Source organism: Hoplias malabaricus, chromosome Y, assembly GCF_029633855.1.
Source record: "Hoplias malabaricus isolate fHopMal1 chromosome Y, fHopMal1.hap1, whole genome shotgun sequence".
Classification (NCBI taxonomy): domain Eukaryota; kingdom Metazoa; phylum Chordata; class Actinopteri; order Characiformes; family Erythrinidae; genus Hoplias; species Hoplias malabaricus.
In genome coordinates this window covers 45,828,578-45,844,394 of record NC_089820.1, presented here as the reverse complement: position 1 = coordinate 45,844,394, position 15,817 = coordinate 45,828,578, and the positions used below count along the sequence as shown (strand labels likewise).

Sequence of the window (15,817 nt, the reverse complement as noted above, 5' to 3'; positions counted from 1 at the left end):
TAACAAGAATTATTTCACTATATGTGGGACTCTCTAATACCTGAATCTGTTAGTAATATTTTTCCCTTCAAATTTGACCATTATCTATGTTAAAAGATATTGATAGATGTTTTAATATGCATGTCTCTCTATCTCTGTGGGTGCAGGTATTATATTTGCTTGTATGGCATGTTTGACAACACCAGAGTAAAAACAGCGCAAACCTGACAACTTAGTTGATAAGATGATGACTATTTTAAACACTAGCCAGAAGCTTCATATTTAGCTAATGCTAATAAAGTTATAAAACTCAATTTCATCCTTATCTGATGTACTGATAGTGAAAGCTGTAAAACCGACACACACTAATCAAAAATATCTTTACATTTTGAAAATAAATGGCACTGCTGGTAAAACAAATCAATAAAGAAATAATGCAATTATACTGGGCACCCAGCACTGTCATCCTGTGAGTGACCAGAAAAACAGTGCTTTTGTCTTGCAGCAGGGTATGAGAAAGTGATTTAAATTTATTGTAAAAATTGTAACAATTTATTAAATAATAATAATGAAAAAAATCCTACTAAGCCCATGTCATTGTCAGCTGACACGTCAATGAACACCATGATGGTCACCTGCCTCTTCAGTTGGGGCTGGGCTGTGATGAGGATGAAGTGGCAAGGTTGTAGAGACTGAAGCTACTGCTGCCTGTCCTGGCACAGGGCAGAGAGACAACTCATTTAGTGTGAATAGCTGCTAAAAACTTTGCTTGTATTAATTGAATTTCACTCATAGCTGACATTTAGTCACTCTGTGTGTGTGTGTGTGTGTGTGTGTGTGTGAATATATTAAACTTATTTCACTCTGGAATAAACTGTTATTTTCCATCTCTCAGACTACACCCCCCCCCCCCTTTTCTTTGTGAAAAACTGAGTGACAGACTGTTGCCCTTGACTTTCTCACATATCTCACTTTTTTTTTTAATTTCTGGTAACAGCTTTTTCTTTTAAATGCAACACAACTTCACTCCCAAATGAAAATGAACTGCTTGCAAGTACAGTTCGCACCTGATTTAAGGGCAAATTGCACCATTTGATGTAAACAGAGGGCAAATCAAGCAATGGAGAGGCTTTGGGTGCTTACTTATTGCCAAACAAGAAAAAAATCAATGTAACATTTTCAGCTTTTATATAATGTTCTTTGAATGATAAAAATAAGTATAAAATATTGATCAATGAAGAAAGAAAAAAAAACCCTTTCGTCTTTTATGACCCATGTCAGTCATAGGTCCTTGCAGCTTGAAATATTCATTCTCTCTTTTTTTTTCTTTTCAAAGCTTTAATAAATTTATTTCCTCTCATATGTTAGAGACTACAGTTGCTTTGGGATTGACCACACCACTGATGTTTGAGTACAGCATATTCAGGAAAATTCAAGCTAGTGTCTAGGGGATAAAATTATTAAAAATAAGTAAAAGGCAAAGCTTCTTATGACATTTTATCCAAGACTATACTCATCATCAATCATAGACCCTCTAAATTACTACCAACATTTAAAACCCTGTCTTACTACACTGCCCTCTGGTGGATGGATCCTGTTCAGACACCTTGTCTACACCAAGGCTGACTCCACAGGTTTATTAATTTAGGCTATAATTTATTAATATTCATTTTAAAATAAATACAGGCAACATAACTATAATATTTTCTCTATAATTTTTTTATGTAGGAAGAAAAACCCCAACTTTGGCAATATCCATGTTTAATTCTTTAGTTAGCGTTTGGGGCAGTAAAGCAACAACATTGTTGTTAAATGCTGGGGACAGGGGGCAAACTCCACAGGGCACAGTACATACAGCAGAGAGACAACTCCCTCACACTCTCGTAGAGGTCCACCAGGGCTGCAAGAACAATCGGTCTAGCTGGAAACCATTAAAAAAACAAAACAAAAAAAAAACAAAAAACAAATAACAGAGAAAGTGGAACTGCATTTAAAAAGGTTTGTGTGGAAAAAGAACTTTGACGTGGGTTTCAATTTATCATTGAATGGTTTAAAAACTGAGAATGCTCACGTTATCTTGGCATAAAAAACCCTGAGTAAACTATGAGATCAAGTCAAAGTTAAATAAACTCAATCAAACCTTGGGGCCTAATCTTAATTCCAACGCAGTGTGTTTGGAATGTACTGGATTTTTAAAAATGAACAAGATTAATTTGTACAGTTTCTAGAACACCGGCAGTTTGCTCAGAATTTAATAACCCACAGTTGTTAACGGAATTTTGCAGTTTTGTCCTACATAGCGCTCACAGCACCCCCTCCGTCCACATGTACATTTCAGTCATGGGGGGGCATGGAAAAAAATACCTAGGTAAGACAAAATCTTTACTAAATCATGCAATGTGTTAATCTGTTTTTTTTTTGCTGACATTTTTCTCAGTTGATTTGTGAGGATGGCAGTGCCCTGCTAAGAGCCCTGCTAAGATCAGGCAAGGCCAACCAGGTTCCAGTTTGAGTTGCGGTGGGGGGCAGTAGAAGAATCTCTATTACTGCTGTTTGCACTCTGCAGGTTGGGCCTCTCCACACTAGAAGTAAGAAAATGAAAAATTATAAAAAAAAAGAGATTAATAGTCAATCACTAGAACTATCAGAGCTGAGGAGTATAGGAAAAGTAAAAAGAAAGATATATCTGACACAAAAGGAGGGTTCAAATCCAAAGTATAACAATCACTAAAATTTTTGTGTGTTAATATTATTTTATGGCTTTTAGAATGTGTCTATAAAGAACTGTTTATGCTGCTTTCAGGTGCAAACAGAACTTGAAAAACTTAGATCTTGTTCATCGAGCTGGTGAAACGGCATGCACTTTAATACTTGGCATGAAAATTATTGATTTAACAAACATATTGCAGAGGTTAAGATTTGATGGCAGGAGGTTTTATGAGTTTACTATACTCCAGAAGAGCAGACCATTTCGATAATCTTAAGATACAGTGCAAAAATCCCTGCATTTTAAACATTTAACTGTATCTGTACCACTAAGAGGAAACACTTTTTCTGTAACACTAATCCATATTGACATTGCAAATGAAATGTGTTAACTGTAGATATTTTAGTAAGTAAGTTATTACCATTAGTTTACCATCGAGTGTGCTATCTGATCACATTTAAATGACAGCCTTTATATCACCTAGACAATTAGTGCTGAATCAAAAATATCACTGTGCCTAACTTCATCATCTAACTCTGAAGTGTGTTCAAATTTTGGCAATTGGTTAGAAAGCAATTTTGCAATAAAAATGAGAGCATTTCAAAGCAGCCATAATAGTTTCTAGAGCTAAACTTCTTTGCCCAGTTTCAGCTATTCCCAACACCCCCTGCTTCAACTCACAATAGCAGGTATAGTATTTCTAAAACCTGATGTGTATCTAAAGCTAACACAACACAAATTGTGCTTCCTTTTTTAATGCTTGAGTGGTGCAAATTTCACATTGGGTCTCTCACAGCATGTCCATCTTACCCTACATTTCCTAATTATTTAAAATATTCTCCTTACTTAGCTTCATTATCTTTAAACTGTATTTTAATCCTCACACAGAAACGCCAAAAGAATTTAATTCTTGTTGTGGATGTGTAGTTAGGGGAAGGATTAGACTACTATACTCTCATGCCCAGGACCAGTAAATGTTCAAAATATGAAGCTGTGGATAGGTTCAAACTAAATTTAAGGCCCAGTTAATGCTTCAACAGGGGCATGAAATAGTTAAAACTGGGCAAGGCAGTGGGTTCACATTTGCACCCTGTTACAGATTATTTGTAAGTTATAGAGATATGTGATGAAAGACACGAATCAAGAAAAGTACCCCACTTTTGTTCAGATATATGCTTAAATGATAAATGTTACAACAGACAGAACCAGTTCAGAAAGAACTTCCCAAGTGTTTGCATGTTGTTTAGCTCATGGAAAAAAATCTAATGAAACCAAACTGCCCTAGACACTAGCCCACCATTAGAACTGATGAACCCTGGTTAAAAAAATATTTAGAAATATCTGTTTACGTTATAGGAAAAAATATGACAAGACAATAGGTTAAGCCAGGGATTACACAAAAAACAAGGACTATGCTAGTATACTAATAGTCAACTAGAATAAATATGAGGACCCATGAAGGAAATGATGCAAGTTACTGGTTAGTTTTTGATCTAGCCAAAAACAGAGACCTGTTGGAAAAGCCAATATGACACCACCCACTAAAACAAAAATATTTCCTGGGTGTTTTTATACTAAAGTCACATAAAAATAAATAAATAAATAAAAACTCTCAGCTTCAAGTGTGTATATATATATATATATATATATATATATATATATATATATATAAATTACTGTTGTCTAGCCATTCTTCATGGGGTTTAAATTTAAACAGCTGAGGTAGGTCAAAACAGGGCAGGGACACAATGGCTTTCTCCAGTTTATAAACCTAACAAAGACTCATTGGACAAGGCATTCTTTAGATAGACAGGAACAAAAGGAATAGATGCATTTTAATGGAAAGGATATCCTAGGGATATGAATGCAAGAAAGTTAACAATCAGAGGGAAAGTATGGTGGTGTAAATATATGACATGACAAAAAAGGAGCTCAAATGAAGATCAACGAGCACAGTACAATGAACTCATGACATTTCTTCCTTACCTAGAAATGCATGAGGTGAGAAATGACTTATGCCTGCAATTGGGGAATAGGGAGGGTAAAAGGTGTGGGAAAACATCCAGTCACCATTAAATCTCAAAAAACTTTAAAACAAACTTGAGAAGGTTGTACACAGTAAAACCAAGGACCATTGTGACACTGACAAGTACTCAAACACAACATTTTCATTCATGAGACAGAACAGATGTTTGTTCTGAATTCATATTCAAATCTGCATGAGAAGTATTGAAAAGACACAAAATATACAAAAAAAATAAAAAAATAAAAAATAAAAAAAACAAACTAACCTTGGTATCTCCCTCCTCCTCCTCTTCATCCATTTCATCATCTTGGTCCTGTTTCACAAAACCCACACAAGTATTATCCACTACAAATATCTCAAAAGAGAAAACCTAGCCACAAGGACAACTTAGAATTTTCAAAGTTTTCAAGTAACAGATTTAAACTTACCTCCTCTTCACCCTCATCAAGTTCTTCTTCAAACTAAAAATGCACATGAAAAAGTAATGAGGAATAATCATTGCCACAAACATTTTATATATCTTCTTTGATTCTGTAACCTGATTTTTGTGTATTTTTTGTGTCTTTAGAAAAATTAATTCAGAACTCACTTCATCATAGTTTAAAAAATAATCCTACTTATTGGCTGGTTAGAGACAGGTTCACTTACACTCTCGTCATCTTCCAGTGCCTCCCCAGTGAAATACAGAACAGCTCTGGGTACTATTCTTTCTCTAAAGAAATGGCCTATTTCAAAATCCGTGGCCAGAGTGAACTCAGAATCTTCATCCTGCCAGAACATAAAAAAAAATATAAAAAAAAAAATAAAATAAAAAAAACGTATAAACCAACCCCACACAAATTACTGTACAACACTGCCAAATCAAATCTAATGTAAAACCATAAACAGATTTGGCTGATAATACACTTTTAAAGCGCTAAAAAGCTGTTATTCTAAGGGCACAAACCTTAGAGTAACTATTGTAAAAACTGATGAGGGCAAGACAGATGCATCAGTTGGATAACAACATTGCCAAATAAAAGCTGTATAAATTTATTTGACTCGGTAAAATACATCTGACTTTGTAAATATAGATAAAATACTCACCAATTCTTTATCTGGGGAAACTATAAGGGGAGAAAAGTAAATTATTTGTTATTTTACTCTTCATTTCTTATATGCCTGTTTTAAAGCCAGAATTCTAGTTATAGAAGCTTATACCTTTAATGGGGTTGAAAAAGTTGAAAAAAGAGTCATTGGGAACTTGTTTAGTGACTGTCCTCACTATGCCTCTGCCCTTGTGCTTTTGTTTCTTCTTGATTGTTTTGACTGTGACATCTTTGCCATTGTTCCAGTAAATCTCACATCTGCAACCAGGACGAGATAAAAAACAAAAAAACAATAATTTTTTTTTTATATATAATCGATAGATAGAGTGTTAAGAGCAGCTTAACACAGCTGGCTCTGAAGCTCAAACATAAAGCACTGGTCTGGTTTTATTTCACACAAATGATTAGAACTAAAGTCTTTTATGCTTAAATCAGCAATCCTTAAGGCATGTTTTAATTTAAACCAGTAGTATTCCTGAGTTGGAAGGGGACAAATCACTGTGCGGTTGTGACTTCAAAATATATAAAGACCTGTAAGAATTAATATAATTACATCATTTGCACAGCCTCTGAAAGAGAATTCAACATTTTGCCACTTACCTGAGCAACAGCTGCATTGATTATGGCACTAAATATGAGAGCTATTCAAAATATGGAGATATCAGAACAGAAAACTCACTCTTCACCTGCTCATTCAACCATTGTCAAATCAAAGTAATGCAAAATTAGAGGCAAAAAAAAAAAATAGCACGAAAGAATCCAGGATTAACATTGTTTTGGATTTTGAAAGTTGTAAGAATTCCATAACCTGAAAGATTCAAACGTGTGTTGGCTTTTTTCATGCTCACCATGTAAGTTTATGTCTTATGACTAGCTACTAGCATTAAACTAAGATTATGCAATGGTTAATCATGGTTTTCAAAATGAGAAAACACTGACATTTATGGGTTTTTGGTAACTAGTGCAGCCATCTTGCCTGTGATTCACAGGGCTTTCATACCACTTGGTCTTCAATCAGACACTTACACCAGTGTGTTAGGGTCAAGGGGTGAAATGGGATTGTCCTTACTATCTACCCTTATAGCCAGTGTTTAGCTGGTATCTGCTGCTTAATTCATGTGACTGTTTATTTACATATCACTGCACCTCCAAGAAAGCCATAACACTTTATTTCCCTCCAAAGTGCCCTTACCATATCTGAGCATTTTATAAGAACTTGGGGTGGAGTCAGCGGAAACCAGTGGGATGTATATACACATTCTCACCAGAGACATCTGAAAATCTCTAAAACTTAAGATCGGGCACTATTAAAATTTGGGCATGGCTATTCAATTAAACATCTAAAATGGTTTGTTATTCAGTGTCTTTATAAAAAGTTACCATTGTGTCAAACATGAATCCAAATCAACAACAAAAACAACATCACATTCTGGTTTTATATATAATTATCAGACCTGGGCATGTCTACAAATAATTAATATTCTTTTTCATTACTAGAATTTTTAATTAGCGATTAAATTGTTGCTATATTTGAAAGAGTTTGTTTTAAAGCGCATACATTCAAATGTGGAACAGTTATAAGGCCATCCCCATTTCCCTTATCAATATAGCCTGAGAACAGAACCCAGAATCTTAAACACACATACCCTTCACAGTCAATGATCTCTGGCCCTTCAAAGGAGAATGGTTCATCAGAGTCCGGTTCAGACTTCATCTTGTAGACTTTTGTGAGAACGGTGTTCTTAAAGTAGTTGTTAGGTTCAAAGTGAAACTCTAACTTGAAACTCTGTCAAGAGGAGACACACACAAACACTTATTCTCAGGGTGTGTACTGTAAGCAGCTGTCATCAAAAGTATCAGTAAAATCTAAATAGCATACAGGAAAGGAATTCACATGAATTACTATAAACTGATTTGAAAATCAGATTTGAGAAACACTGCATATACCCTAAACTGATCTGAATGCTATGGGTTTGAACTAACATTAAATACTGGACTTAGAGCCTGGAAAAAAATGCCATAATAACTCTTCAGTGTCCACAAAATACATGCCAAATTTTAATCCTTACCATAGGTTCACCAGGACCAGAAAATATTACTTTAATGTCTTGTAAATGTCTAAGTATTGGCTCATCATGATCCTGGTGGGAAAAAGACAACATTAATTGGTAAAATGAACACCCAGCCAGTTCTTAAAACAACAACAAATCTCTCATTATATTACAGATAATTAGCATATCAAATGTCCTTGCACCATGACATCTGAGGCAAGTTTGATATAGTAACACACATTGCCCAAAAACAAGTAGTGACGCACTCATCCGATATTATGATCCGTTCCAATATTAAGAAAATCAGCTGCATCAGGTATCAGAAAATTAGGCAGAAAAAAAATATATATATATAATTTTTTTTAAACAAGATTGATTACTGTTTGTTTGAGAAAGTGAATCTGCATTTGAATATATTTTAAGAAGTATTTTTTTTTTAATGCCATGCCAAGGTCCTGCACAATTGGTTATTTTAGTGACAAATAAATAGCTGTACAATACATTTACGTCTATGTGTAATATGTTAGATTTTGTTCTACAAAGTTAGTAACGTTTAAGTCATTCCTAACACCTTAAGTCTCTCCCACATGATGTGGTATGCAGTTTATTAATTTAAATAAGATAATTGTAATAGTTATCAGGTATCAACATATGTATATTTTTGGTATCGAAATTTAAAAAGTAGGATCGGTGGATCCCTCATAATAAATAACCCATAGAAACTTCAAAAACAATTGATCAAGTACACTAACTGTACACAACTACACTATCTACATACAAATATAGTCAGATTAAACAATCACTGTTGCAAGTGCAAATATGAAAAGACAAAAGTGTTCTATGCACAGTCAACACTGTAAAACAGGTGGCAATTTACTACTACCTAAAACACTTTCTCTTAAACCTCTCCCTGAAAACAGATAAAATATCTGTTAAGAATACTGTTGGTAGCCAGGATGGAAAGAATAACCAGAAAGTGGTTATTTAAAAAAAACACTTAAATAGTAAAAACAGTAATACTGTTGGCCATATATGTGTGCATTTATGGGTAAACACTGTATCTAGATGGCCTTCTCTCTTACTGTGCGCCAGGGGTGGTGCTACAGGGAAGAGTTTTCTATTAAATCACTCAACGAGTATATAGCTGTATAAATTACATATTTACACATTGACAAATTGGGCTTATGGCAACCCTGGGTTCTTTAATAAGGTACTTGTTAGAGTAAATAAAAAAAATAAAAGTAACAGAACAGCAGCAGCATAGGGCATAAGTAGGCTGCAAATTTTGCTAAACTTGTTCTTGATTTATGCACTTATTACTGACCTTGTCTAACTCACATCACAAAGATGAAAAGGGAAAAATATCAATTATGACCATTTTTAGGATTATAATCAGAATAAACTGGAAGGTACTCTTTCACCTGAAGCATGTCACTCAGCATATCCACATTGCGGAATATTGAGAGCCAGAATTCTGGAATTCCTTTTGGGTTCTCCTCGGCAGCAGCTTCCTCCTTCGGCTCCTCTATAGAAGCTTTCTTCTGTAACTCGTCCTGCAAAGGGCAGCCAGGATCACATTACACACCTTATTCTTGACCACAAAGAGAAGGCTGCATTCTTTTACATGCACAGACCATATAACAGTCTCACTAAGAACATTAGGCCCTCTCTATATAGTCACATCCATTAAAATATAAAAGAAGAATAATCTGAAATTTGATCAGTAAGCAAAAAAACTAAAGCACATCTAGATGAACAGTCTGGAGTGAATTTTAAACAGGATACTTTTTCAAGTATGTGAAACATGTTAGAAACTGAGCACAATACCATCTTAACGAGTAATTAAATTAATAATAAATGTAGTAAACTTTTTGTTAGTAATATAAAGCTAAACAATAAAAACAAAATTTGCCTGAACTGTAACAGTCTCCCACAGCACTCAAACGAAAGCAAGCCAACTAGATGTTGAAGTTGCAAAGTAGGCGAAATTAAATATAGTAGCACAATACTTACTGCCAGCTCCTCGTCTTCATGGTCACTCTGCCATTCGCACTCCTCATCTGTAGGTTCCACTGTACCCGTTACAATGTCTTTCCTCTGGAGCCAAAAAAGGATGGAGAGTGAAATAAAAACCAAGAAGAATGAGCTTGGAGCATAAACTCTGCTGAAACTGTGTAAGCTGATGAGGATAAAAGTCTGAAACCTCAGTCAGCTTGGTTAAGAATTATTTTTTTTGGTTGCTGGCCTGCAATATTTTCTCAAAGAATTTCTCAAACAAAGGATGAATGGAAAAATTAAATCCCTTTAAATATTTTGTCCTGTCCAAAATGAGAACTTAAGAGTATAAAGATATTCATAACGTACATTAATTACAGGGAGGAACAACTCTGTACTGATAAAACAAGGTATGATTAGGTAAGATGCCACACATTTATTTATTTTTTTATTAGACAAAAAAAACCTCAAGGAATGATTTATCTCCATAAACTAAATGTAACAAGTGATAAACCGCATGCCTTTCTACTTAACAATGATAGCCTGTAAACCAAAAACTCAAATCTAAACTAAAACCTGAATTATCAGTCATGTTAATATAATAATATTGTACTTGAAATGACAGCTGCAAAGGGTGGCATACCTTGTCAAACAGTGGCTGATAGAGTACAGCATACTTTCTCTCCAATTCATGCACCTCTTCATAAAATTTGGCTTCTATGTGTGCACTCTTGACCTGTAGATTCTTTAATGCATTGACTCGTCTCTTGACAGATGGAGGTAAGCTGCAGAGAGGGGATGAGGAGAAGATAATTTGTAAGCAGATGGGCATACACTTCCGAACATCTGGACCAGTCTTTTAGTTAAATCTAGTGTTTCCCTGCTCTCTGGGGCATGCAGTCTGAGTCTGAAGTTGGGGGTGTGAAAACTCTACTTTGCTGTGACAGATTACACTGAAAATTATATAAATCTTTGTTACAGGGATATTATGCGTTCAACCAATATAAACATTAACATATAAACATCTCCTTGTTGATTCAGACTAGGGCTGCATCATCTAATTAGTAAAAATCCGTTATAAACAGTTTCCACCGATTTTTATCATCAGTAGGTTTGTCAATTGCTTATTCCATAGTATCACAGAAATATTCAAAACCATTTGTCAATCTAGGCATGCACAGCAGTAGTCCACTATACACTAAAAATGGCCACAATTAGAGTTTACAGAATAGGGTACAATCTGAGTTTATTTATGCACTGATTTCGCTTGTCCCCCAAAATTATGCTATGGGGAATAAATTCAAAAAGAGCCAATTCTTTGACTCTGGATGTGTCTAGCAAGGTCCTGCTTTAGCTTCCCTGGCACCTTAACGCCATCTGTGCACGTCTTCTATTTAACTTATTATGTAAACACTGAATGCTGCAATGTGTTAGATTTAAAGTTATGTCTTTATATATATATTCAAATAAACTCACTAGCTGAGTAATCTAATAAATAATAAACACGATCAGCAGTCACAGGCCTTCTTAAAGCCTACTTTTAGAAGATACAAAAATAAACCTATTGTTGTTATTTAGCTATCTAAACAGATGGAATGATTCAGCTTCCCTGGAAATATGGGCTGTTATCAGATATAACACAAACCGGAAGCTTTTCATCCAATGAGACAGGAATAACTATATTTACTCAGCAACAGGTACTTGTGAACAATTCTGATGCACTTGCTCAGTATTTTCAAATTTAGCATTTGAGATCTTTTTTTTTTAATTATTATTATTTTGATAATTTTATTTTGTTGATTATAGAGCATATAGAGCAACGTCCTGGCATAGTCTTGCTGAAAAAATAGCACATGGACTTCCTAAAAAAGATATTGTCTTGACGGCAGCACGTCTCTCAAACAAAACAATGTCTGCCTCCACAACAATGGAAACTTCTCACACATGTGTCACCCATGCCATGGTCACTGATGCACCCTCCATAACATGAGAGACGTTGGTTTTAAACCTATCACTGATAACAGTCTGGTTGGTCTTTCATAATTTGCATGTTCATTTTTCATGACAACGAGACGAAACATAAACACCTCTGAACACAACGACCATTTCTACATTCTCTTGGACCATCTGACATACGCTTGGGCCCAGAGAACTTGATAGAACTCATTCTACCACAAAGGACTTGTGTATGGCTTTCTGCTTTTGCAGGGTCAATTTCTTGGGACAACAGTTTTTACAAATTTCTCCTGAGCCCATATGACTATATTTATCGATGTAGCATGACAGTGTCTTATGCAGTGCCATCTGAGAACTTGAAAGTCACACTTAGTCAACACTTTGCCCGTCTGCACATTTTTGGAGTTTGTTGAAGTCATCAAATCAATCATTTTTTTATATTAACAAAATGCAGTCATATTGTTCTGTTGAAATCATTGGACATTTATTCTTTGTGCTTTTTTCAATTTAATTATGGGTCGAGAGAATAAAAAATATATATTTTTTAATATTTTCTGGAAATGTGTTTTATACATTTATCAGTCTAATAAAAAAAGCCTTTATATGAAATGCAAGTAAAACAAAAGAAAATGAAAGCTTATGAAGCAGCTACCTATCAGCAACAATTTAATTATCTACAAAAAACTGACCTGTCCATAACAGAAGGAGTGTTTGTGACACTGTCTAGTCTGTCCTGAAGAGCTGCCAGCGCTTGTGGGTTCTGCATCACTTGGTCACCCACCTTACCTGCAGGTATACAACACAGTTATAATCCTTGAGAAAAGGTTACATGGAATTTAGTACGAGGCTTATCATCCAAATCAACAGGTTTGAAATAGAAACCTAAAACTAGAGAGCAGTCAAATAATCTGATCTAAGTTTCCATAAGCACTTTCTTCCAAATATGCATAAACAAAATCTAGAGTTCTATACTCTACTTGCCAAACTGAAATTATACACAGCAATAGCATGTTGACATCTCAAGTGTTCAATGCCTGAATTAATTTATTTGTCATTGTTCAACATCCAATAAAACATGTACACATTAACCCATGTCCTGCATTTAACCTATCCATGGCAGTAACTGACACCCAGACACACACAAACACACAGTAGTGGCAGTGAGCGCACACACACACACACACACACACACAACTGTGGGCAGCCCAACACAGAGGAGCTCATGGGCAATTCAGCCATGGCCTGTGGGAGGTGAGAGTGTTGTTCCTTCACCCCACTTGCCTCTAATTTTACTGAAAGTTGTGAGGATCGAACCAGTGACCTTCCAGTCCTAAGCACACTTCTCTAAACATTAGGTCATGGCTTTAGGCATCACGTCATAACACAAGGCACCACTGAGTTAAACAAAATGCTTATGAATATACTGCATTACGTCTGTTTAGAGGTAAGCTTGTCCTGAAACATATTTGTAACATTAGTTCATCCAAATCAGTAAGAGTTTCTACAAAGAAATATTTCACATAATACACACACTTTAAAAACCAGATAAACATCCGCCTAAAAATTAATAAACCAGCACTCGGGCTATTGAGAGATTCTATGGAGCTCTGGTGAACAATGATACATCTTCAAACAATGCATGAGTCTTCAGATTTCTAATGCATTTCCGCATCTGTAGAAAAGACAGATTGAATGGGGAAGGGGGTCTAATAGCTGAAATGAGTTGGTTGCATTATATCAAGTCTTCATGAAACTTTTATACTGAAACTTTACACGAGCCTTGGAATCTTGGAATGATCATTCATAGGTCGCGGAAGAAACAACTGCCCACCTGCTGATAAATTTTTACAGAATGGTCTGATCTTTTCCACAACAAATGAAGGAGATAATTGAGGATCTCACTGAGGTATCACAGTAACTTTACCTTTGGCTTCATTCTTGTCACCTTCCATCTTGTAAGCACAGCTCAAGTGTTCTGCACAGGAACAAACATTAATGAAGCAGAGTATTATTGTAAAAATGGCTTAAGGCTGGTAAGCCAGGTGTGGCAGACTAACAAAAGGCCTGAAGGAAAAAAATTAATGCTCTTACCATTCCACAATAAATACCACAAAGTATTTATTATTTAGATTCACCATTGGTTTCCACTGCATTCATAATATTTAGTCACACAATACTTTTGGATTGGTGTCATTCTGCATTAGGGGTTAATTTAATGTCTAGCTGATGCGCTGATGCCTTATATAAATAATTCTTCTGATTTTATTAGCCTTTCTAGCATATATGCAAGCTCATTTCCATACTACTGAGCAATGTGAGGGAAAATATATATATATATATATATATATTTTTTCCCTCACATTGCTCAGTAGTATGGAAATGAGCTTGCATATATGCTATATATATATAATATATTTTTATATATATATTTTTATATATATTTATATATATATATATTTTTTTCCCGAACTATGCAGCACATCTGAAATTCTGCTGTAATGTATGTCAATATTACGCTATGCCAGTTTTAGTTGTTTTAACATAATTATTCAAATATTGTTGTAACCACTTATGATCTGAAGTGTTCAGATATTTGACAAGCGGAGAAACCTGACGACTTTCTCATTCAAATCTTCCGTTCCACCTTAAACGTTGCAGCGGTTGTATTCTGGTGCCTCTGACCACAATATGACTTGCTGCAACATTTAAGGTGGAAACAAAAGTTCGTCTTTAAAGCTTTAGAATAACAAGCTAACTTCAGCCTCGTGGGAAACTGCTAAAGCACAACGATGACGCAATTTGGCTAACTTTGTTAGCAGTCCAGCTCATAGTTCAGGGCTTTATATTGACATGGTTTCAGGTGGTTTAACAAGTATTCAGCGACTATTATGAGGAATAAAAGTATCATGCTGTGCTTGTGTAGACGCCAAACTCTGCGGCTAACATCGACAAAAATACGTTTCTGGGCGGTGCCAGAAGCTCTAGCTAGCAAGCTAACAGCTGCTTAATTTACCGTTAGCCACCGGTGCTTTGCCATAAACGATGTCCGCTTAAATTGTACATCACTGAACTGTAGCTGAATATTGACATTTCACAGAGAGTAACTCGGAATACATTTCTGAAAAGTGATAAACCTAAAGCGGCTGCGCAGGTGACGAAGCTAAATAACGTTAACATTCACCTGCTGCTAGCTGCTCACAGCAACTGGACCTGCTGCATCTCAGTGCAACTTACTTTAACGTTACATTAAACATCGTGCGAGGACTCCGGCACAGTTAGCTGGAGTTCGTTTGGTATAGACTTAACACGTTTTCCACATAGTTAGGATCCTTGAGAGAGTTCGCAGTGTTTCCAAACAAAGCTCGGAAAACAACAATAACACATCCCGACAAAGCTGCAGTTACGCAGCACGAAACAAACACAAACCTGACAGAAAACACTACCGTTCGCTTTGTCTTGATCATAATTTACTACCCTCAGCACTGCAACCGACTGACTGACGAGCTCGGACAACTCTGAAGATCTTTCCAGACTCTCTTTCTTACCTTGCCCAGAGCTGTTTTCGTTCACATTGGCAGTTTCAATGGAGTGGGCCACTTTGAAGCAGTGTCAGATCCCTCTCATTGGGCCCAGCGTTAGTGTAGCGCCGCCTCAACGAAACGTCAACGGTCAGTAAAACTCGGACTTATTTACTGAGTGGAAAGATGATTTAAACCGCAGAGACACGACTTACAGAGGTAAAGCAGTCAAACATAATATGAAAAATATTACACACTTGTGTCCAGCCAGATGGTGTACAGCCATCTCCCCTAACGTAATTTCCATTTCTTTAAAGCTGCACTGTTAGACTTGTTTGATAAAATGGAATTTCTATGTCAAGAGGAACAAATATCTGCTGCTGCGTATCTGCCCTCTTACAAGGATGAATATATTCAATATATATATGTATATATATATAATGTACAAAATTTTATAATGCTGTGATATTTGTACAATATAATGTGCAATAATTGAA

General features: G+C 35.6%; 1 protein-coding gene across 4 annotated transcripts; it reads right to left on the bottom strand.

The window, feature by feature from the left end:
* Positions 1 to 1,203: 1,203 nt before the first annotated feature.
* Positions 1,204 to 15,445, bottom strand: LOC136678189 (nucleosome assembly protein 1-like 4). Of its 4 annotated transcripts, XM_066656129.1 has the most exons (15): positions 15,348 to 15,445; positions 13,727 to 13,777; positions 12,492 to 12,588; positions 10,490 to 10,631; positions 9,865 to 9,948; positions 9,273 to 9,404; positions 7,870 to 7,941; positions 7,447 to 7,586; positions 5,913 to 6,058; positions 5,799 to 5,818; positions 5,361 to 5,480; positions 5,141 to 5,173; positions 4,978 to 5,025; positions 4,673 to 4,705; positions 2,456 to 2,561 (listed from the first exon to the last, which is right to left on the bottom strand). In XM_066656129.1, the coding sequence occupies exons 2-14, from the start codon at positions 13,752 to 13,754 to the stop codon at positions 4,700 to 4,702; spliced, it is 1,068 nt and encodes a 355-aa protein (XP_066512226.1). In that variant the 5' UTR covers positions 13,755 to 13,777; positions 15,348 to 15,445; the 3' UTR covers positions 2,456 to 2,561; positions 4,673 to 4,699. The 4 variants fall into 4 exon arrangements, with proteins under 4 accessions (XP_066512225.1, XP_066512223.1, XP_066512224.1 ...); XM_066656128.1 differs by lacking the exons at positions 4,673 to 4,705; positions 15,348 to 15,445 and adding an exon at positions 15,277 to 15,297 and having other exon boundaries at positions 1,204 to 2,561; XM_066656126.1 differs by lacking the exon at positions 4,673 to 4,705 and having other exon boundaries at positions 1,205 to 2,561.
* Between the last annotated feature and the right edge of the window lie 372 nt (positions 15,446 to 15,817).